Source organism: Puccinia triticina, chromosome 17A (genome assembly GCF_026914185.1).
Source record: "Puccinia triticina chromosome 17A, complete sequence".
In the NCBI taxonomy this organism is placed as follows: domain Eukaryota; kingdom Fungi; phylum Basidiomycota; class Pucciniomycetes; order Pucciniales; family Pucciniaceae; genus Puccinia; species Puccinia triticina.
In genome coordinates, this window is record NC_070574.1 from 2,699,475 (window position 1) to 2,724,210 (window position 24,736).

Sequence of the window (24,736 nt, forward strand, 5' to 3'; positions counted from 1 at the left end):
AACCGGGTCATTATTGTTGCCATTGTGCATGTCATTCAAGTGTTAGTTGCTTGATATTTTTCAATAATTTATTTAAATTGACATAATGACCAGTAGCAGGATGAGGATTGAAGAAGAAAGTCAAACTTAGCCATCACACTTTACATGCCTGTTGACTTGGTGAAATTAACAAAAAAACTCACGGCCTGGGCATTCCTGGGGGCCTCGAAGTGAGGGAGAGTAAGGGGACACCTGTTTACATGTTTTGATAACATCGAATTGATTAGTAAGAGTCGCAGCCAAAGCGCCGCTGAGGCAGTTTGCAAAGAAGCTCTGGAGGGCAAGCTGGTGCACGCTGGCCCGATTATCATACTCTCTAAAGCTGACTCCTCTGCCGAGTATCCGCCCGGCAGCCTTGAGACGGTCAAGGGAGTCAAATGGTGGTTGGATGAGGCCGAGCGTAGCATATTGTACCCAAGAATATAAACTACATGGTCTCGGTCCAGGATGGTGACCGTCGGGGTAGGCACAATCCCTCGCCACAGCAAGCCGATTCCCTTGAAGCGGGCACCAAGGTTGTGGCTGGGTTGTTCTTGTTTGAGAAGCGGTTGGAGGCGTGAATCCGAGCGCAATCTGGCTGCCATCCAGCACCCTGATCATCCGTCAGGTCGTCAGTATGAACACATGTCAGTTCTTATAACGCCTGGCTTGGCTTTTCATCTTGTATTCAGTTGGTCTGTGTGAAATCTCTAAAGACCAAGCTGGTTGCTGCCCATTGGGAGCAGAGTAGACAGCTTTCGATTAGGCTTCGGAGCATGAATACTCAGGCAAACAACAGATCTATAGATGGCCGTTGAAGAGAACAGAGCAAGTGCGGCGGGGTCAATTACAAGTTTTAGAGAGAAAGAGCGGAGGGAGAGACAATTAACTCAGCAGCCAGGGGGTGGGCAAGGGCCAAGCAAGGAGGATTGCTGTTCACAGAGGACGGCGCGGAGGTCGGATCGGAGTGGTAAATGAGCGACGAATGGAAGCGGGTGTAGAGCTTGAGCCGGTTTGAACCACGCGGCCGGGCCCTCCTGAGAAGATATCTGGTCAGCAGCACCAGCAGCAGGCCTTGCAATCTTTGGGAGGCCCGGTCCGCTGCTGCACGCAATCTTCCCCTCTTTGACTGCTCGTAGTACTCGTCCTAGATCTCGAACAACATTGTATGCGTCTTGGTGTGTCGGCGAAGTGAGTATGTGTGGAGGTAGTTGGAGTCCACTTCTGAGGAGCCACCGCAGGTTGCCAAAAAAGGAGGCGGGGCCACATAGGAGTTGGAGATGGTGAAGAAACTTGCAGGGAATGGGATTGTTGGCGTGGCTGTTGATCATTGCAGCACGGATGTTCAGACCGAGCTACAGCATTCTCATCAGGTATAGCCATGCATCAGCCACTTCACCCGCGCAACTGTTGTCCTCTATTGGACGTACCGGAAGGGCCAACTTACCGCGTACACTTCAGTTGGTCTGATGGGTATATAATCCCACCAGATCCTCCAGGATTGCTTTCCCCCCAGGTGACCTTCCCTCCGCTTGCACCTGCAGCAGACTGGTGGTGATCCTCCCCCTCCCCAATTGTATTTGCAATTGGCTGAGGGGTTTCCAGCCCTGACTTTTGCCCCACGCACTTGCGCCAGGCTGAGCAGGTTAAACCCGGTCTCTTTTCACCTGTGGCGTGTCACAGGCTGGGAGTTCGTCAAATCAGCTGCTTTTTATGTAAATAGATTGAAAATTGTTAAATTGTTACTTTTGTTTGGAGTTTTTTTAGCTTGTATGTAGGGGAAACCCTTTTATTTGTTTGGGAAAATGCTTATGTACAGGGGAAACTCCTGAATTTTTTTTTGGCAAATCTGTGGTTTTAATAAACTTAGATTTTAGTGTTTTGAGTTGTTGACCAACAGATTATTGCCCTGATAGTTGCAGATCCAAACCTGATCTCAGATATGATTGTGGTTGGTGGTGGCAAAACATCCATTGCATTTCTACAAGGGGTTTTGTGAGGTGATGGGGGTGTTGTTGGTGTTGATTGTTGACGGAGGATGCAAGGTGCACTGCAAGCTTGACTAATCTTCTCCAAAGGTGAGGCTTACCTCCAATGTCACACCATTGGCCTTACAGGATCAAGATGTTCTTGTAAAAAACACTTGTTTTCTTTTTGAAATGCTTTTAAAAATGTAGTATTTCACTGCTGGCTTGTCAAAATTGATTAAGATGGATTTTTCACCAGCCAATAAGGATAAGGCATAGTGCCTCACTCTGAATCAAGCAATTTAGGCATAAGGAAGTCCTCCATTAGATTTTAGCCACAATTTTAGCTGAGGTAAAATCCTCCACTGGCCTGAATTTCACAGCATGTATCCTTGACTCCTTGAGGCTGAGCCAATTTTCAACAATATTCAACATAAAACACAGGTTGGTGTGGATTTTGATTGAACATAAATCTGCATATGCCTGCAGCTGCCAGCCATCCAGCTCTTGCACTGCAGGAAGTGTCCATCAGACAGAACTATGCATGCTTGGTTCTGGACATTACCATAGAAGGCATTCCCTGGATGGTATGCAAAGTGTCTGCCAGATATTTACAACCATCCCTGTATTTCCAAAATTTCAGGCCGGCTTGGTTGGCGCAGTGGATGTGGAAGCCTGCCTCGGGTCCCGGAGCAGGTGGGGCTCTCATGAGCATTAGAGTGGAGTGTGGGGAGCTGATTGGAGATTGATCAGCCCAAGGATTGAACACACAACCGACAGGGTGCACGGGGGGTACAGTAATCACAGTGCTTAGCAACTACATCATCACAATGATAGAGGCGGACCCACAACCTAAACTAAGTAATTATGTAGACCCTTGTGCAAAAAGCTGAATGTTTTGGACCCTCAATATATCCATCAGACCCCAATTGACCCCACAAACAGAACTTAATTTTGAGAGGGTGGCAGCTTTTGGTCATATCTCCTACTAAGGTACTTGTTACCTGGCATATTCATAACTTCCTTTCCCATGCAGAGCATGCATAAAAATTTGGTAGCACACATAATTATGCATAAAACAAACTCCCTGAAAGTTTTATCAATAGTGTGTCATCAGAACGTGAGATACAAGGGGTGCACGGCGGAATTAGTAGGAAAATGTCTTCTAACTTTATACCTTTTTGGTTACAGACACAAACACTTTGAACATTTCAGGAATGATTTAATGTTGCATATTCTTCATACCATGAAGTTATTAGAAATGGGTTGGCATCAAAACACTTTCCTCATGCACTGCTTCTTCCTGGTTTGAAAGAGCAATGACTTTACTGTCAGTGTAATTCCCCCTCCATACACATTATGATAACTGCTCATATCACCATCCATCTCATGCCAGGTTTATTCAAAAAAATGACCTGGGTCTTTATTGAGGCTTCCTAATGCTGAGCAATGATCAGCAACTGGGGCTCAGACACAACCAGGTCAAACATCTTGATTGTGTGCTCACATTCACAAGTCCCTAACCATTAGATGCAATCTGTAATCTTCTGAAATCTGTTAAAAGTTTAATCTTCTACAGTCTGTGATAAGTTTAATGTTCTGGGTATTGCAGCACGGAATCACCATGACAACAACTTGAAATCAGCTCAATGAGTCATAATGACTGCCTAAGTGATTCAACATTACAAAAGGCTGAACTTAATGTTCCACAATCATGTCACAACTGCAGCACATGCTACCAATGAGAATTCTCTTGATTAACACACCAAAACTTTGAGAGGTCCAGATTGTTGTCAAAAAACTGAAAAGCCATTATGAGTTCAACATAATGTGAAGTTGTGGCTGCAGGACTGGAATCTGCCCAGGAGTGAGTCCAGGTATGGGGGGGGGGGGGGGGTTCACTATAAGATGGAAGGAGGTGGGAGGGGGGGGTTCACTATAAGATGGGAGGAGGTGGGGCTTGGGGTGGCACCATACCCGCATGTGAGCATTCTCTCTTACGTATCCCTCCAAAAAACCCTGTTATCTAAGAATAAATTTGTCTAGTTTAGAACTATTCTCAAGCATCATCAGTAAGGTTAATATGTAGTAAGGCTATAGCCTATATCACAGCTTTATATATTTGTTGAGCCCTGATTGTTAGAGCTATGTTAGTCATTTATCTTCATGTAGACTTGATGATTGTTTTTTTATTCATTTTTGTCTCAAGCACATTCTGAACACTTGTTGATAGCCTATAATTACTAGTGTACATCAAGTAATCATACCTCATTGGCTCTCTCTCAACTTTCTCTTTGCACACCCTTGAGCTGCATCTGGTGAGCTATCAATACTCACTGCCCTTCATCTTGAGCCTCAAACACCACAAGCTCATTCTTTTTGAAATCACTGTCAGTCTATAGCTAAGAGTTGAATTTTCAACACTTATCAATTTTTGAAAGAAAAAAAATCTTCACAAACACATCAAAATGTGTCAAATGTGTCCAAAAGTATTTAAAGTTCAATTTTGAACCCCCTCCCCATTGTAGCTTCTTCTTCATTTTATGCTTTGTATATCACACCAACAAATAGGGCAATCTCATACTCAACATGAGTATGTACTACATCAAGTATAATGACAACACATAGCATTCAGCTGAAGTTGATACATAGACTTACTGGATTGCAAGACAAGTTTGTTTATTTGTTTCAAGATTACAGACATTATAAATTCAAATTTTGCCAACTATTGGATTGGGAATGATCTCCAATTACCACGCAGGTTTAAATTTTAATTGGTAAGCTGAAGCAGATTGAATTGTCTATCTATCACCAATCAATCAAAACATAAAATATCATTTTCTAGTCTCATAAAATGGGTTTCCATTCTGAAGTGTAACAAAATTAAACATCACGTAAGCAATTTGAAGGAAAACATGCTTGTAAGGAAATGGCATTAGGACAACCTGATCTGAAAAAATTATGTGATTTTATCAAATAAAAGTAAGTATGTCCATGGTAAAAGGTGTGAATGATACATAAGAGTCTGAAGGGCATTAGATATAATCTGAGGAGGCTTTATTCTTTAATTAATTCACCGGTTTGGTGGGGGAAAAGGGTGTTTGGATCCTCGTTGGAACTATTCCAAGTTTCTGCCTGGGACCAGCCACCCAAACCCCTCAAGATTTGAAAGCAAGGGACATCCAGTCGACAACCGCCAAAGTAGATAGATCTGATGGGCGACCAAAACCTTTGCCACGCGCGGATTTGAGGTGAGGACTCATTAGGAACGAGTTCGTGGAATAAAACCTTGCCTGTTTTGGGTTTCAGTAATGTCCCAATCACCTGCGAAATTGCTTGGTGATCTGATCTCCACTTGGAGTAATCGAGACGCTCTTGCTCAGGATGGAGTATCGAACAAAATGACAGAACCGATATAATCGTGTCGACGGATCCCGGCAAGAGATTCGGATGTTTAGCGGCAATGAGATGATGGAGCTCGTTGGCCGGATTAGGAAAGATCACACATTGTTGCACTCTAAAGCCAGCTTTTTTTGCTTCAACTCTGGGTTCGGACCGGGTCCAGTATCATGATCGTATGTCATGGGCGTCCATCGATATAAGTAGAAAAGTTGGGTCTGTTAGTCGAAAACTCCGAGCCGATACACATCTTACGACCGTTACCTGAGTCATACTTTGTGAAGTTGAAAGTAAGTAACGGACTTACCGAATAGCAGGGTGCATGGCCTTATTTGGCTCACAGGCAATGTATAAAGTTACAAGTCTAGGATCAAGATAGCGAAGGGCATGACCAAGTCCAGCCCCAACGTCTAGTACCACACCAAAGGCTCGTCGACTAATTAGTTTTAACTTCCGATCCCGGTGACGTTGATCAGTGTCTTCGGCCACACGTCTCCATACGTGAAAGAAAAAAGTTCTTGATATCCGGGCTCGGACTTCCCGTCGATGAATTCCCCATAGACTGGGGTTGACCCACATCGCGAGAAGCGTAGGATAGAGACCATAGCGTATAGCGACTAACATCTCGTTGAGCGGCTCCAAAGCGGTGGCTGGTATCGGAAGAATCTTGAACATCACTCCAATTCAATTCGCGATGAGCTCAGAAACGGGTTTGTGAGGGCTCAAGTAAGAAACAGTTTGGCGAGAGCTCCAGTGGTCGATGTGCAATCCATCGCGCCACTTTTCCTCTTTAACTAAAATTCTAAACAGTGGAGCTCTGCCAACACAGTGCCGGTGCATAGAATACATAGACATAGCCGACTGCTGTGATTTGGATTCCCAATGCGGTACCGGAGTTGGCATGTTAGCGCATTTCTCAAAGCTACCTTTCGGTAGGCCAAACCCAGGATATCACGGAGCCTTGACAACCTCGGCATGAACACGGAACCTTCCGTCTTCATAGCCAAGCGTCCATGAAGCAGTGCCATCAACTCCGGCACAACACACATGCAGCATTGGCTGGGTGCACTGGCAATTTTCATTTAAGGGGCGCTATGTGTAAACGCTGGGGCTGGTAATCTATGCGTACCGCCTTTACTGACGATATGAGCGCCCGGGTGGTTACTCTGGTGTCAACGGAGATAACACCCACCAGCAGAAGCTAATTGTAAGAATACAGGCCAAGGGGAACGGGCCCACTCGCCTAAGGCGAGGCGAGCTTAACAAAGCCTCACTGTGAGAGCCCCAAAGGGGCAGCCCCGCAGGGTCTCTGTCTCACAGAGAGGCTTACCTGCAAAAACCTGTATCTGGCCTGAGAGCCCCAGGAATATCAGCCTGTATCAGGCTTTTTTTCACTCTTTTCATTTTTGAACATCAACCATTGGCCCGTTGAGGTCGCCCTTCTGGACTTAAGAAGTGCTTGGGAGTGTGCTTCTTCTGATGCAATTTGGGCCTTGTAGCTGCTGATATAATGCCTGATCCTCCCGGTTGAAATTTCCAATCATGGAGGAAAAGTGTGCAGTTTGATGAGATCTTATTTATTGCAAACACTTAAAAACCAGTAGTAGTAAACTAATGAAAACAAGACAATTAATAAGATAATTCATGAGAAAGAAACAATTGTTGATTTGAGTTTTACCCAGTTTGTTGAGTGTTAAGATCTGACAGACTATTTGAGAAAGCAATGATGAAGTGAGAGATAGTGAGAACTATCCTCCTCCCCCTGAACAATGCTCCTGGAGTTGTGTCGATTGAAGCTGGTGCTGATACTGCTTGTTTGGCGTTGGTGTAGGTGCTCTTGAGTTGCTGTGCTGGTTCTGAGTTGTCCGGATGGTGGTTCTGAGTTGGCCAGCTGAGTAGAAATTGGCTCGGAAGGTTCTAGACAAGATTCCGTACATGACATGCGTGTGACATTTTACCCAACAAAGTGGCCGTGTAGAGAGTGAGATTTGTTGTACAAGAACTGTACAACTCTATTAGTCATCTCAAAGGATTCTTGGAAAGTGAGCTCCTTTGAGCCAATCTCCAGCTCATGGGAGGAGGGCAATGGTGGCATGCTTACCACCAATTTGAAGAGGAGATGCAGGTCTTTCACCGGTTCAAGAGGCGGGCAACATGCCCTCTGGGAAGTGGGGGATTTGGGGGCACAAAGTTGGCCACCTGCAAAAAACACCAACTGCACGCGGGGCTCTCACGCCAGGATTTGTGGATTGCACGCAAGTCCCTCCCTGACGGGAGATCGCACTTTGTGCGAGGCGCTTTGCGCCCCTGCCCCCTGGCAGGCGAGGGACTTGTGCTAAGTTCGAAGGCAAGGAGGGTACCGCGAACCACAACAGCTGCGGAAGAAGGTAAGCCAAGCGAACCCTTCTCCGCAGTCCAAGCTGCTTGCGGGGTTGGGAAAACTGAGCGCATCTTCTTGATGAATGCAGGTACCAACCACGACAGCAGCAAGATCAACAAAGCAAGCAAACCTTGCCAATCATTGTTACTGGAACGGATCTTGTCTACCACCTCTGGTGAGTAATAGAGTTCCGGCCCTGATAACTGACAAGGAAGAAGCTGATAGCTCTTCCCCTCCAAACAGGCAAACATCCCAAAAGAAGAACTTGAGCAGCAGCTACCGCGAGCCAAATAGGCAACGCAAGAGGTAAGCGGCTGAGTTCCATAAGCTAGGAAAAAGAAGCGGAGGCAATAACGATGATTCTGTTAAAGCAGATATTGTCGGAAGCCCGGACCAATCGTAAACCCTAAGCCAAGGCAGCAAAAGAAGACCAACCTCAGCCCAAGTAAGAGAACCTTACCTAAACCCACTGTTGAAATTACTCAGGTGAAAAGAATTGTGTGTTGTGGGATTTGAACCCACGACCTTCTACATTCATGAGAGCTGCTCTTATACCACTGACACTGCCAGCAAACAGGTGACATAATCCGGGTTTCGTCGCGCTGACGTAATCCAGATTCCAATTCAAACCCGCGCCCCGGGTGTGTTGTCACCTGTTGTGGATTTTGTCACCTGCCATTCAAGACAAAAGCACGACTCCCTCAATGGCCGGTGCTAACCGGTCATTGAGGGGACACACACACCTCCCTTGATGGCCTGTCTGGACCGGCCATCAAGAGGAACACACAACATTATCTTGTTGGCCGGTCAGTACCGGCCAGCAAGAGTAAGGCACTATTTGCACTCTCGATGGCCGCTACTGACCGGCCATCGAAGGGTGACACATATACCCCTTGGTGGCCTGTCAGTACACCGGCCATCAAGACAAAAACACTAAACTCTTGATGGCCCGTACTGGCCGGCCATCAAGAGCAAAACTCTTTTCTCAATGTGTATACACATCACCCTTCATGGCCCGTCAGTACCGGCCATCGAGAGGAACATAATACACTCTTGATGGCCTGGACTGATCGGCCATCGAGAGGACATGCACATCTTGCACAGTGACCCAACTGGTCATTGAGAGCAAAGCGCTTCACTCTTGATGGCCAGTCAGCGCAGGCCATCAAGAGTGTAGTATATTCCTCTTGATGGCCGGTACTGATGGGCCATTGAGTGGGGTGTGTATTTCCTCTTGATGGCCAATCAGTCCAGGCCATCGAGAGTGTATTATGTTCCTCTCAATGGCCGGTACTGACAAGCCATTGAGGGTGATGTGTCATCACCAAGAGAGTTTTGCTCTCAATGACCGGCCAGTACGGGCCTTCAAGAGTTTAGTGTTTTCGTCTTGATGGCCGGTGTACTGACAGGCCACCAAGGGGTATATGTGTCACCCTTTGATGGCCGGTGAGGAACTCTGGCCGGTGCTAGGCCGGCAGCAGTTCGGGGAGGGGAAAAGAAAATATGAATCTGAGATGTGTATGCCCTCCGGTTACGATTGGCCGTAAAAGAGCGCGACGAGTCGTGTAGCGTTGGGGGGGGTTGATTTTTCTGACGGCTGGAGATGCGCGTCGGCGGTGTTTTGAGTTTGAGAGGGAGCCGGGGATACTGCCGGCGGGATGAGGGATGTGATCTAAACCGGTAAGGTGGAAGAGATCGGCGTTTTGCGGGGTAATGAACTTAGAAGACGTGTGAAAAACGGATGATACGGGCGGAAAGCGCCAAGACTTCTAACTTTGAATTTCGATGGAGAACTGAATTTTTCTTTTTGTTCAGAGTAGGTCCATGCCGCTCCAAAGCCGGAGTTCGAACTGAACTCAAACTTTGGAGCTTGTGACATCTAACAGACAGCTCATCACAACCTAGCGCGCACACGCGCGCAACAACAACACGAGACACAAGACAGAAACAAAACCAAACAAACAGAAACAAAACAAACCAACCCTCCTCATACAAAACCTAACCAACGCGCGCCAAATGAAAAAAAAGAAATTTAACAAAACATAATGAAAGGAAACTGACAGGAAAACAGAAGCGTGAAAAAGAAACAAAAAGAAAAGAAATAAAAAAGAAGACCTGAAACGCCTTGAGGAAGCGCGCCACGCCGCGCCATTGAACCTTGAGGAAGCCTTGAGGGCTTGCTGGCTTGAACCTTGATGTCCCTGGCGCGCGCCATGCGCCGCGAAAAGCCTGATTCCCACGCGTGTACAGATCTGTCCACCACATCCACCCACGACTTGCAGTCTGTCCCTAGACTGCTCGTCCAATGCCCGTGCCTAAAGAAAATCCAAGTCCTAGAGAAAGAAAGGAAAACAAACCGGGGGCCTCCGCGGGGCTCACGAGCGTGGCATAGAGTAGGGTTTTGACGATACGCGGTAGTAACTACCCGGGAGGTGCACACTTGGAGAGGAACTTACTTGTGGTCAGCAATGTCCTCCCGGGAAAAGAACCTTTTCACTTGATCCGCGGCGAAGCGGCGCTTGAGCTCCGTGCCGTCCAGTTCCGCCAAGACATAAGAGCCCCCTTGTACCTGCTCCACGACGCGATACGGGCCGTTCCAACGATGCGCAAACAACTGACCCCACTGCACTTCCAGTGACCGGTTGTACGCTAAAACCTGATCACCCGATTTGAGCGGCTCCCGGATCCGTGACGCGTTCTTCTCCTCCCAATACCGTACCGATTCTCCCCTCGCGTCCATCATCTTCTTGTACGCGAGTTCGCGCGTCTCCTCACTGCGCTCTAATTGCCGAGAGCGCGCAACTAACAGGTCGGCAGTGTCTCGTACGGAATCCCAGTCGACCCCGAGGTAGGATTCAATCTCCAGATCCAAAGGAAGAACGGCCCGCTGGCCGAAGACAAGCTCGAAAGGGGAATAGCCCGTGGTCCGTTTTGTTGAAATGCGGTCGGCAAACAAAACCAACGGCAGGAATTTGCGACAATTCTTGCCGCTTTCGCCCGCCAGCTTCACTAGGGCCGCCTTGAGAGGACCATGGCCTCGCTCCACCATGCCCTGACCTTCAGGGTAGTAAGGCGTAGACACGCGATGTTGACCGGGTAGAGCTCGGAGCATGGCCGCCAACGCGCCACCAAATTCAGAGCCGCCGTCGGTGGAATAAGCTTGCGCGAGGCCATAGCGCATGGTCCAATGTTCCTGCAAAAACGCTGCCACGGCCTCCGACGTCAAATTATTGAGAATCTTGGCTTCGACCCAACCGGAGAAATCGTCGCGCGCAACAATCAAGTACTTAGCGCCGCCAGCTTTTAGGTGAACGGCGTCCATGGATACTCGCCCGAAAACTGTCGTCTCCCCCGTAGGATAGCGCAGCTCCTGCGGGCGCCTGAGGTCCTTTTTCTGACACGCCTCGCAGCTGCGACACCACCTGACAACCGCCTCCTTCAACGACGGCCACCAAAAGCGCTCTGCGACCCGTCGGTACGTCTCCGTGGAGCCCCTATGGCCCAGATCCTCATGAAGCTTAGTCAGTATCTCCTGCTGCTTCGCCGGGATGGTCACTACAATGCGAGGTAGAGGACTTCCCCTCTTCATCAGTCTTCCGGCTTGCAAGAAAAAATCCGCCGACCGGCGCTTCAACGCTCGAAAATCCTTCGCGTCCATCCCGTCCGGCTTGAGCAGCGTAGCTAGAAACAGCTCCATGCAGCGCCAATAGCCTTCCTGATAGCCTGTATAAGCTTCCTCAGCGGCCACCGCGTAGGAGTGTCGTGCTATGATGTGAGGTGCCTCTTCGTCGAAATCTGAAGGGGGGTCCGACTCGTCGTCACCTCGAGGTCGTCTTGAGAGGCCGTCGGGCATGGTAAAAGACTTTCCCGGCCGGTGTACGATTTCGAAGGAAAACAACTGAATAAAAGCAACCCAACGCGTCATGGGCGCATTGGGAAGACTGGGTGCGTTGATCATCTCAATCAGAGAATGTGCGTCGACCTGAAGCTCGAAGTGCTGGCCCCAGAGTACAGTCTGCATCTTCTTGAGAATCCGCGCTACGCCGCACAGCTCGAGTTTGGGCTGAGAATAACGAGATTCCACGTCTGAGAACAGAAGAGACTTGTAAAGAGCAGGCCGATCAAGCCCGTTTGCGTCTTGTTGCGTAAGAACCGCACCGGCCGCGTGGAAACTAGAATCCACCGCTAACTTCAGCTGACCCGCTCCGGAGCCGTACATAATCTTCACCAAAACTATGTCCTTGCCGACGATAACTTTCAACTTCTCGAAGGCTTCCTCGCATTCTTTCGTCCAGTCCCAAACCGCGTCCTTACGCGTCAAACGCCGCAAAGGGAGGCAAACCTCGGACAACTTAGGTATAAAGATCCTCACATAAACCACGACTCCCAAAAACCCGCGCACCTCCGTAGGGTTCACCGGCGTTGGCCACGAGACGATCTTATTCACCTTGCTCGCCGACATCTTGCGACCCTCCTTGCATACCGCGTGTCCGACTATCTCTAGTGCCGGAACACACGCGGCCAACTTCGAAGCTGACACCGTTAACCCGGATTCTTCAATGCGGAAGAGAACCCGCTCGAGTATTGTAGCGTACTCCCAAATAAACCGGCGGATTCCTGTGTGCCAAGGGAGGAGTTCGTTGTCGTAATCAGAGACGGGCCCTTTGATGCCGCCGTCGTCGATGAAAATCCCCGCGTGATCCGGGATTTCGTCCTGCAGTATCCATACCATTTGGGCCTGGTACACGGCGACGGAGTTAGTCGCTCCTTGAGGTAGCCGTGTGAGTTGAAAACGCCCGAGAGGAGTGTCGAAAGTCGTAAGTGGGCGAGAGATGGGGTCTAGAGCGCGCTCGTCGTAGCCGCCCATAATATCGCCCAAGCCGTAGCATGCGCGGCCAGCGAAGGACTCAACAAATTCCTCCGTAGCGGGCGGAACACCCGCGTCCTTAATCGTAACCTTATTCAAAGGCTGCAGATCGTGGACGACCCGAATTTTGCCGTTGCTCTTGAGAACACAGAAGACCGGAGAAGTGTAACTCGACGTTGACTGTTCGTAGAGTCCCGTGGCGACACGCTCGCGAACCACTCGGATGAACTCCTCTAGCTTAGCCGAGGGAATAGGAATCTTCTTTTTTTGCCACGGCTCGTGTTCCACGACCGGTATGATATAAGGCATCCCATACGACTCCTTCAACAATCCGCGCTCGCTCTCCGTAAATGCTATAGACAGGTTGCGTTCAGCCAACACGTTTTTGATGAGATTCAACTCGTCTGGCCACAGCCACCCCTCAGGACCGAAGTTTACCACGGAAAGCCGGTCTTCAGTCACCCGTCCTTGTGGCGCGAAGGGCCCCGCTAATGATCTGGAGAGGCCGCAGTACGGGTCACGAGAGAGAGACGGACGACGAAGAGGGGGGTTGAGATTCTGAGGCATGGGCTGGTTCACCGGCTTGATCTTCCTTGCGACCGGCTTGTATTTTGCCGCGAAGGACAGAAGAGCTCCACCGCGCCATGATTCCGCGAGCGCTGTTTGAGCACGCAAACCAAGTCCACATTCCAGCAGTCGCCACGTCCGGTGCTCCACGGGATCTTCAAAAGCTGCCTTCTCTGCAAGAGTAGAAAGAAACGCCGGCGCTTTGCTCACGAGTGTGGCCCGAGGTAGGGTTTTCGACAATGATGCGGCATCTTGCCCGGAGGTGCACAATTGGGAGGAACTTACTTTTGGTTCTCCCAATCCCTCCGTCGTCCCAAAATACACATACCCTCCTTCTGCCGCCATCCGATATACCGCTAGTTTCACCTCATCGCGGAGCTGAATTAGTTTTACCTCGTCGCGGAGGCTCGGGAGTTTAGGCTCATCGCGGAGCTGAACTAGTTTTATCTCGTTGCGGAGGACGTCAGAAGACGTATCTAGTTTATTCTCATTACGGAGCCGTGAAAGAACTGAATCCGGTGATAGTTTTCCCTCATTCCGGAGGCATGAAATAGCGGCTAGTTTATTCTCGTCGCGGAGACGAGTATGAATTGAGTCCGGCGCTAGTTTCTCCTCATTGCGGAGGCTCGACTGGCAGGCTGAACGATCCGCTGAGAAGAAAAGGCGAGAAAATTCGACGGTGGGGCTCACATATGTGGCATGTAATGTTTTTGACGGTGCGGTAGAGCCCTTGGAGGTGCATAACTGGGAGGAACTTACTTCTAGTTCTCCCAATCCTCGCGCCAAACCTTTTTCCTCCTTTCCGGCCACTATTTCCGAATCATCCATCGCAAAGGAGGCCTCTGGGCCCTGAACCGCATCCGAATCTTGAGATAACTTGAAAGACAAAGGAGAAAACTGAGAGGAAACCGTCGAAGGAACTGAGGAGCCGGAAGAAATGATTTTTTTTTATGCTTTGAGGGTTTTCTGACTGTTTTTTGATGTTTTCTGACTGTTTTTTCTGGTGAGAATGAGAAGATAAAGAAAAATAGCGGCCTTGAGTTCCTGAATGTGCAGTTGATCCAGCGGCGAGATTTCGGAACCCTAAATTAGATCTGCCGCCTCCCGGATCAACCGTGTCTACAAAAAATGACGGCCCTCCAGCGGGTCTTCACAAGCCTTTCCTTTATGGGAAAGGACCGCTTTACGTCCGTGGCCGGGAAAGTCTCGCTCCCAACGCCCGGAATCAACTGAACATAAAGAGACCTCAATCTTGCGGCCAGTCGAATCTGGTAGAAGAATCCTCTTGCCGACTTGATTGTCGAAATTGAGAGAAGCATTGAAGTCCATGAGAAAAGGCCGACCGAAGATGAGCGGCCCGTCCATGCGCGTGATCCAGAAGTGACACGAGCCAACGATGGTCTTCCCAACTCGAATTGGAACATCCTCCGCAACTCCTACAAGTTCACACGCCTGGTTTCCAATCCCATACACCGCGGAGCTAAAATTCACGCGCGGACTGATATTAAACTTATTAGCCATGGAATCAGAGATTAGGTTCAACTGGGAACCAGAGTCGACTAGCGGAAGGGCGTTACTCTCCTCATCGCCGACCAAGCACGGCATGTAACCCAATGGGCAAGAGTAAAGCCTCATCCCATCAATCCGCCCTTCTCCTTCTGAATCCTCCGCCAAGGTCCCGGACGCCACCTTCATCTCCTCGGCACCGACTTCGACGCGCCGCCGAGAGACCCACTTCTTCATTCCTTCCGCAACCGAAGGAGCCACCGCCAAGAGCTCCGAAACCGTGACGTTCGGCACCGAGACGTCGAACATTTTCTTAAGTATCACGTCCGCCGCATTGGGGTGGTCCTTGGAGATGCCACGCTCAAAGCGCACCTTGGGAGTCGGCGGGATTGTCTTGGACGTCGCAGGAGCGGCTGGGCTGTCCTTCGGCGTATCTTCAGGAGAGGGAGCCGCAGGCACCCGCTCAAACAGCTCAGATTCCGCATCCATTCCATCCGTATCCGATCCGGATTTCGGTGTTGAGGCCTTGCGCATAGGTCGCCGCGCCGCCGCAGGGGGAACCATAGGAGCCTTAAAAGGCTTAGGGGGCTCGTGCTTCTTCTTCGCGGGGTCCGCCTGATATGTCCCAGAAAACGACTGCGAGGAAATTGAGGGTGGTTGCCAAGGGTCCAGAGAACCGCACGCCGCCCGAAACTCCTGGTCTGGAACGCTAGCCGTCGCTGCCTTTGGGTTGTACGAGGCTACCACATGCCGGATCGGTCGCGAGGAATCGACAGGAATAAGTGCACCATTGGGGAGAAAGAAACTGCCCCCCCTTTGCTCCACCAATTTTTCTTCCTTGTCCTTCTGCAGTTCAGCGCAACGACCAAGACCGTGGCCCTCTCGATGACAATAATAACAAACCATCGGCCCTCGCGGCGTTGACGGCCTCGCCTGCGTCGTAAACTTCTGCTCCATCCGCTGTTCGAACGACTGCAGCATACGCTCGATCTCGTCCACCGTAGCCGGAGCCCTAGCTTGACTGGGCGCTTCTCTTGGGCGACGATCGAGCTCGATCTTCTGCATGACTTCATTTGCTTCCTTAAACGAGCCAGAAGTGACTGGAACCAACGCGCGAGACCCTTCGAACGTAAGCGCAGTCTGAGTCTTCATTACTTCCTCAACTGCCGTCTTCAAGATCTCGAACGATGGAAGCTTAAAACGATTATCCAAGGTCGTAATCATCGTTTTATCCTTGATTAATTGATTGCGGATTCGTTCCTGAAGTCCAGCTGAGAAGGACTGATAATAAAGGCGTTTGATCTCCTCGACTGAGTCAATATGGTCCTTCCTCAGCAGATAAGACTGAATAGGCTGCCAGGTCTTCCGAAATTCTTGAAAATCGACAACAGAAGCCACACCACCTTTCTCCTTCCACCCCTGAACTAGGTTCTCGAGATCTTGCGTTGTAAACCGGGCGATATCAATCTTGCCCCAATGAGCCAACATCGCCGCTTTCAACGCCGCCCAGTTAGGCGGATCAAACCCGTCTAACGTCTCCACAACGTCCTTCACCTCAGCGCTCCGAATGAAAAACCGTAATTGCTGCGCCATGTCGGCCTCTGACGCACCGTCCAGCTTCGCCGCGAATTGAAACTCGGAAAGAAATCGCTCCACATTAGAGCCGTCAAAGCCCAAGGTCTTGTCTTGAGGCTTAATCTTAACCATCCTTGAGACCGACGATCCCGCAGTTGCATCGGCCATCGCTAGCGCCTCTAAAACGATGTCCTGACGAAACGAAACGAACTAGATTCGAGGCTCACAGATGTGGCTTGTAATGTTGCGACTCGTAGCAGATAGAACCCGGGAGGTGCACAATTGGAGGGACTTACTTCTAGTCTCCTTGCCCTCGCCGCTGAACCCTAAAAAAAAGAAAAGAAACTCTAAATGAAAACAAAGACCGCCAAGCGTCTCGAATCCGTCCAAATCGGCGAGACTGTAAATCTTGAGGTCGCTGGTTCGATCCCGGCTCGGGGGACCAAATGAGGAACTCTGGCCGGTGCTAGGCCGGCAGCAGTTCGGGGAGGGGAAAAGAAAATATGAATCTGAGATGTGTATGCCCTCCGGTTACGATTGGCCGTAAAAGAGCGCGACGAGTCGTGTAGCGTTGGGGGGGGTTGATTTTTCTGACGGCTGGAGATGCGCGTCGGCGGTGTTTTGAGTTTGAGAGGGAGCCGGGGATACTGCCGGCGGGATGAGGGATGTGATCTAAACCGGTAAGGTGGAAGAGATCGGCGTTTTGCGGGGTAATGAACTTAGAAGACGTGTGAAAAACGGATGATACGGGCGGAAAGCGCCAAGACTTCTAACTTTGAATTTCGATGGAGAACTGAATTTTTCTTTTTGTTCAGAGTAGGTCCATGCCGCTCCAAAGCCGGAGTTCGAACTGAACTCAAACTTTGGAGCTTGTGACATCTAACAGACAGCTCATCACAACCTAGCGCGCACACGCGCGCAACAACAACACGAGACACAAGACAGAAACAAAACCAAACAAACAGAAACAAAACAAACCAACCCTCCTCATACAAAACCTAACCAACGCGCGCCAAATGAAAAAAAAGAAATTTAACAAAACATAATGAAAGGAAACTGACAGGAAAACAGAAGCGTGAAAAAGAAACAAAAAGAAAAGAAATAAAAAAGAAGACCTGAAACGCCTTGAGGAAGCGCGCCACGCCGCGCCATTGAACCTTGAGGAAGCCTTGAGGGCTTGCTGGCTTGAACCTTGATGTCCCTGGCGCGCGCCATGCGCCGCGAAAAGCCTGATTCCCACGCGTGTACAGATCTGTCCACCACACCGGTCAGTAGCGGCCATCAAGAGTGCAAACAGTGCCTTACTCTCGCTGGCCGGTACTGACCGGCCAACAAGATAATGTTGTGTGTTCCTCTTGATGGCCGGTCCAGACGGGCCATCAAGGGAGGTGTGTGTGTCCCCTCGATGACCGGTTAGCACCGGCCATCGAGGGAGTCGTGCTTTTGTCTTGCACCTGCCACTGAGAATGGCAGGTGACAAAATCCACAACAGGTGACGACACACCCAGGGCGCAAGTTTGAATTTGAGTTTGGATTTTGTCAGCACGAAGAAATCCGGGTTACGTCAGCTGTTTGCTGGCGGTGTGAGCTAAACACACAGTTGGTCTTACTGGTGATTTTTGGATATTAGATCATATAGCTTGGCCCCTCAAATGGAGCTTGAAGCATATATTCCAACACCCACAAGGGAATAAAAGGGCCAAAGACTGATGTTGATACACAACCCCAATAGATCAGCGGCAGCTTTGTAGAACAGCAATATCCCCTCTCCCTAACCCAAACCTAGAAAGTGGCCCTTTAGTATGCTTCTAGGTAAATCCTTCATCCTAACTCAATCTACTTTCTTTCTTATGTTAGGACTGTTGCTACACCTTGAACTGCTGTCTAATGAAATAGAAAAATTCTAGTTCTCCTAATTCTCTCACTAATCAGGTAGTGATGGTAGGTGAGTCTGGACTAACACTACCTGTGACTACCGTAGTGCCAGGATAGGGCAGAATGAGGGTATGCGCCCATCAGTATCAGTCAGGTCAGACTATTCCCAACACGTATAAATCAACGTCAACAAGCTGCCACACTTCTAATTGCAAAAGAGTTGCAACTCAAGATAAATCAAAGAATTGTACTGAAACAGACGGGAGACCATAATGAATATAAGTGTGAGCCGCAAGGCACTGGTTTGAACTTAGTCACGAGGCACTTTGTGTAAAAATGGTAGAAGTAATGCCTTATTGAAACAGTTAAATGATTAAGAACTCAATGAAAGGTAATACACTTGAATAATGAAAAAGATAATATGATTAGCTTTTTTGTATATGATTTAAAAATGATGATGTAAATGAATACCTCAAAGGATGAACCAAAACAAAAAGAAAATCTTGACACAAAGAATAACGACAACGCTGCGCAAGCACAAGCAATACCACAACGAAACAGCCTAAATAGAACAATTGTAGGAACAATGGCAATAACAGTAATGATAAAGGTTTGCGCAGATAGAGTATGAAATGACTACCTGCCCAGAGACTAAATCTAGCTTTCCTGATGCTTGGGGAGTCAACGATTGTTAGATTGAGTCTTTGATTGAATCAATTTGGTACAATGAAGAAATTCTTTGAGTAGCGTAGGAATCAATGAGGTTTGTAAGTGGTGTGAGTGGTGATGTTGAAGGTAAAAGCAATGAGGAACGGAAATAAGAATGGAAGGGGGAAGAACAGAGTTGTTGGTCAATAGAGTCATGATTACCAGAGTCCGGCGGAATTGAGATCAATCATCATGCTTATGATTCACCAAACCATATGCAAAGCCGCATACATAGAATTTAAACATAACTCAATTATGGTGTTCAAAGTTGGTTTGCATAATTTTATGCATGCATAAATCATAAAATCATAAAAATATTTGGTGAGGAAATTTTGTATTACATAATCAGACAGTCATATCCCCTGCAAAAAAAGATTTTGTGATTTTATGATTTATGCATGCATAAAATTATGCAAACCAACTTTGAACACCATAAATGTACAAGTTTTAAACTCAACACTGTGATGAAAATTTGACTCAACGTGTCAAGAGAAACATATGCAAGTATATTTGTTCTTAGTGAATCATCTTCGCTTTTCCCAAATGACCTGAGTGGCTTCTTTTGCCTACTATATGATAGGGGGTTTCAAAGTTGGCCAGATGCAACTTGCATGCACTTTTGCAAGTCGGTGTTCAAGTTTGTTCTTGGACGCCAAGTTGCAAAAGTGAATGCAAGCCACACTTTACTACATCCCCTAAGCCTGCTTGAATGTTTTTTTGAAAATTGATGTTCAATAAAAGCCTTGAACACCAACTTGCAAAAGTGCATGCAAGTCATACATGGCCAACTTTGAATCCCCCTGATCTTCTTAGTAGCTCATCAAATTAAGAAGCTCAAATGGAGCAACACTGGGTCGCTACGCTAACCATAGCGGTTAGCGTAGCGTAGCGCAGCGCAAATGCGCTATTTTTTAGCGTAGCGTTAGCGCAATTGCACGCATATGCGCTAACGCTACGCGCACGCGGTGCGCAGCTATTTTAGCTGATAGCGTAGTGTTAGCGCAGATGCGCGCAATTGCGCTAACGCTACACATGCAGGGCGCAAAAGAGCGCGCGCTACGCTGCGCTACAGCGCCTTTAGCGGGAAAAAAGGGCTTTTTTTCCGCTAAAAGCGCTGTAGCGCAGCGTAGCGCAGCGTAGCGTAGCGTAGCGACTGTAGCGGCGCGCTAACGCTAACAAAGAATTAGCGCGCTGTTAGCGCCGCTGAAAATTAGCGCAGCGTAGCGGCGCTAACAGCGCGCTAACGCTATGCAAAATAGATGGGCGCTATTTGCCGCTACGCTAACACGTAGCGCTGAAATAGCGTAGCGTAGCGTAGCGTAGCGTAGCGTAGCGTAGCGTAGCGTAGCGACCCAGTGTTGAAAGGAGCTCGTCTTTTGGGCCTGGACAAGACTGACATCAATCCAAATCTCTATGAGACTGAAGATATGCCATTTACTCTCATTTGGCAGAGCTGGTTTGGGTAGACCAAAATGGAATAAAAGAATCGGGGTGTTCCAATACAACATGATGCAAGGGATATATTCTTGAAAAAGAGAAACAAATTAATCTGACTATGACAATCTCAACACTTCAGAAAACATGCTTTCAAGTTATGGTGACATCTATACTGATTTTGCGGGAAACATTCAAATAATCACTTTATGAACAAACACTTGGGACTGGGAAGAATGTCCAAATCGAAGTTACGAAGTAGATGATTCATATGCTACGTGTACCCTTTTTAGCTTTTGACAACGAATTCTGATCATCTTGCATCCTAATGTAGTTCGTTTAAAAAAATGAAGGTACGTGGAATGATGATGGCAAGTAAATAGAGCATTCGGGTGCTGAAAAACTGTTTTGGATTTTCCACTTCTGGAGTTAATGACCGGTCGAGGGCGAATCAGATGGTCAAAGAGCCGCAGGGAACTGAAGGAGTCCCAAAAGTGTAAGAGTTTCTGGTTGAGGTTGTTTTGGCTCCAAGTAGTTGCTATTTGGAAATTGGCATATCTCGACAGATTCTATGGTATTTGAGTTGTACCCCGGCATAGCTGGGGGAGGTAGAATCGAAGCCATATCGGGGTAGTCATGTGGTGGAAGTAGTTGAGATGCACCGGGGGGAGTTGTTTGAAATAGACAAGAATGTGCGGAGGACTGTGAGGCGATCGAGTGCGAACCAGTGTCCAGATTATTATTGTTTGTCACATTCTTTCTGAGGGATGATAATTGCGATGGGGGAGTGGATTGTGGGTAACCATTGCTAGCGCGGAAGGTCGGAGACAACTCCGATTGCATTTCAGCTTGAGGTGGAGACGTAGTAATAAGAAAATTATGGGAAGCCATCAACTCGAAGACTGTCTTATAAGTATTCAAGGTACGATTTTCCTCTTCCAATTGATGAACGAGCTGCTTCAAGCACCGATTCTCTTCTAGAAGAGGCTCCTGCTTTGCAACCATTTCATCAATTCGATCTTGAAGATCTTGGAGGTGCTGGAAAATAATAGGCAATGATGACGCGTTTAGCTCAGGAGCATAAATTTAAATGGCAGTGTTCAGAGGTAGAGATATTGAAAATAATAACTATTGGCTGACCTTCTCTTTCCTTGCTCGAAACGCACGTTGGGCGTTCCTGACGAAGAAGAGGTTATATTCGGAGTAACAAGTTAGCTACTTGATCGCCCGGCCCAATCTATTGTCTATCGAGGTGAGCGTAAACCAACCGATTTTGCTCCTTGCGTGTATTTGCATTATTCTTTGTGTAACCAGGTTGAGAGTGGACATGACGTGTATACGTTCCATTTGCGTAAGGAACCGCAGGAGCCTCCAATCCAAAGTCAGGAGTTTTGGGAGTGGGGGGCAGGCCAAAGGAAGACGATTCCAGATCCGCCAGAGGAATTAAAGTATCAGAAGGGATAGCTTTACGATTCAAACCAGAAGCGCTCGTCAAATCGGGGTGGAAACCGCCGCTTGAAGAGGAGGTGGGAGAGAGAGGCAGGTTCGACGCGGACATCTGTTCGGGCCAAATCAAGAATTGAGAGAACTCCGCCGATGAATCAGAGGGAACCAAGAGCCCAAGCTGCCGAAGTCAAGCAGAGCAGTTGATCTAGGAAAAGCAAATGTTCGTTTCATCAACTCTCAGTCATAAACTTAAAACAGGAGTAACTACAAATGTAGTAATAAACCACTGAACTCCACACTGAGAACAAGCCGTTTCTGGGTGAACGCCAAGGAACTGTGACTAGATCAAGTGAAAGGATTAGATATCCGGGTATATATAGGTTCGTTGGTCCCAGATACCGATCGGTTGGTGTTGAGCGGTAAGCGTGCGCCGTGCAGTAACAGTAATCGAAATCGTACGAAGTTCAACCAAGAGGGACGAATAGCACTGGGGAAACTTTTATCTCTGGCAAACCGAGCCTTGCCCTTCGCCACCAGTTTATATATTTACATTGGGGGTACGAAGAGAGGCAAACTGCCAGAAGTCCCTCCTGGGGTGCGCCCAGGAGGGACTTGGCTAGGTTCGGGACAGAGGCTCGCGATATGACGTGGCCGAGTGGGAGTGGACATGAACAGACAGGAAGATGGTGGGACGCCTTCTGTCAATACGCAAGCTCGATCTTCACAGCCAGAAGCTGAAGATCGAACGGGACTTGACAAATATTTATCTTTTGATTTCAATTTCCTCCCGTCTGCCGGGACAACTTTACATAGAGGGCTGGGCAAAGGTAAACTGCACCCCGGTCCCCGACCCGTCAAGTCGACCCGGCAAAGGTGAGCTTGTCAAAGATGAAAGAAATTGGTGAGAATTCCGGCGTTCACAATCATCAATCAACGATTTGACGGCCGAGGGCCACATGGCACACGGCCACTCCGTCCGGCACTCAGCAAACTCGATTGACATCGAGAGAAAAGTGAGCTGACATGGTACCATTGAACAAAATTGTACACGCAACTCCGGCTTGATCCCAGAACGAGTGACCAAAGGTGACCAATTGAATCGAAAGAAGTGAGCAGTCTAAAAGTTATACAGTGACCCCGCCATGTAAGCATAAGGATGGTGGACAAAAATCCTATGCTTACATTGCGGTATGCTTCTTATCGAGGTAAAATCCCAGCAAAACCAAGAGAATGGTCGCGGGAAATCTACATTTATGCTATGCTTACATCGTGATTATGCTTACATTGTGAATGCTTACATGGCGGGGTCACTGTATAGCAGAATTTTATTTGGGATGGTTTGAACTGGAAACCATTCAAAATAGCGCTTCTTGCCGTCGACCTTCCGTCGACCTTGATGATATTGCAAGACGTCGGCGGCAACTCGGTGCGCTCATAGCACGGAGCAGGCCATATGTAGAGAAAAGTTCCTTGCGGGTGATAGGCGAAGCAAATGAAATTTAGCGACTCCTTCTTATGCCATTTAGACGACGGGAAGTCCTCCAATCATCGAAAGGTGTGTTCGGCTGTTTGTCAAGTCAACCTGGAGCCGGTTTGGTATCTAATTCTACTTAACCAGAATGTGTCTACGTGATTGCACCGCAATTACATATAGTCGGCAGGTACCTCAAGACCACCGGGGGAATGTTCCCGTGTTGGCTCGTGTTGATTTCACGAACAGTTATTTTTACGGCGGCGCGAGCCATGCCATTGGACGACGGCAGGATGACGAAACACTTGACCCGCCCTCGAGTAAAATTTGGGTAAATATAGCATTGTACCAAAAAACGGGCACCCACTAGCTGTAACTGACTGACGTACGAGCGGCAGCCCAACTTGCCCCCAGGCCGGTTGATATCAAGTTTGCTATACGGTCAGTACGAAAAATCTGGGCATGAATTGCCGGCTCCAGAGGAGAGAAGCTGAGAGAATTTTCAAATAATAAAAGGTAGGACCAGAGATAGAAGGGAATATATGCCGATAGGAGATAGTCCGAAAGAACTTACCCTGCACGCGATGTGTGTCTGCTATAGATTAGAGACTCTGTGGATATGAAATTTTATGTTCTATTGTGTTCTGTATTGTGCGAGGGCAAGTAAATTATGTAGCACAAAGGTGATGGATAGGCCTTGGTTTATAGGCAACTTAAATCAGCTCTGTGGCTTGGTTCCTGAGCTCATGCAGAAGATACTAATCGGGGATGATCCGGACTGGATTCTGTGATTTTCTAGGATCTCAAAGTCGATGGTTGAAAGACTTTTTTATATTTTTCCCATCACCCGCCTGGATCAATCCACAATATATATGGGGCCACGTACGGGCGGTACAACTCGTCATGGAATGGTCAAGTTGAAGGTTCTCAAATCGGATTTCGGAGGTCATATAAAATACAGCTGAGAAGTGCCCAAGGAGCCAGTTTTGAAATTAGGGTCTTCAATTATCCTTCAGCAAAGCCGGCTATAGTATCTCCGACAGAGCAGACTGCTGATACTTGAAAAGATGAAACACTGGCGATGACTGCGCATCTTGCTATGTCGCTATGGCTTCGGAGAGCCGACATGGCCAAAAATAGTATGCATAAATTACTCAAACCCCTAATTTTAAGAATTAAACCAAAATGCTAGCGGAAATCGAAGGTGGCACAGTTCAATATGGAAAGTTTTCACGGCCTTGCTTCAGCTTCTCCGACAGTCTTCGTATCTTTTTTTTGTGAAGACAATACGGCTTGACATGTTTACGACTGTGGCACATCTTTATGAATGTTTCGTTGGAGTTGTAATTCTATATCGGCCGCCGGGGAGCAGCACCTCATTTTTTTTTGCAACTTCCCTGATGAGAGTATCCAGTCTCCATGATCGAGGGTTAGGAGTCGTGCTAAATTAGATGAAGTGCCTCAATTCAGAGGGCCGCTGGCGCGAAGGCTAAGCGCCCCTCCGAAGGATCGCTAGCTCTCCA

At 48.2% G+C, this 24,736-nt stretch overlaps 3 protein-coding genes across 3 annotated transcripts; all 3 read right to left on the minus strand.

Annotated features, from left to right (window-relative positions):
* Positions 1-178: 178 nt before the first annotated feature.
* PtA15_17A235 (uncharacterized protein) lies at positions 179-1,349 on the minus strand (the record flags this gene model as incomplete). The annotated part of the gene is made up of 3 exons (XM_053164330.1): positions 179-231; positions 353-631; positions 959-1,349. The coding sequence occupies 3 exons, from the start codon at positions 1,347-1,349 to the stop codon at positions 179-181; spliced, it is 723 nt and encodes a 240-aa protein (XP_053028308.1).
* A 3,693-nt stretch (positions 1,350-5,042) lies between these two features.
* Positions 5,043-6,059, minus strand: PtA15_17A236 (uncharacterized protein; the record flags this gene model as incomplete). The annotated part of the gene is made up of 2 exons (XM_053164331.1): positions 5,043-5,529; positions 5,692-6,059. 2 exons carry the CDS (start codon positions 6,057-6,059, stop codon positions 5,043-5,045), a joined length of 855 nt encoding a protein of 284 aa, XP_053028309.1.
* Positions 6,060-20,755: 14,696 nt separating this feature from the next.
* PtA15_17A237 (uncharacterized protein) lies at positions 20,756-21,854 on the minus strand (the record flags this gene model as incomplete). Its single annotated transcript, XM_053164332.1, has 3 exons — positions 20,756-21,334; positions 21,437-21,473; positions 21,565-21,854. The coding sequence occupies 3 exons, from the start codon at positions 21,852-21,854 to the stop codon at positions 20,756-20,758; spliced, it is 906 nt and encodes a 301-aa protein (XP_053028310.1).
* Positions 21,855-24,736: the final 2,882 nt, after the last annotated feature.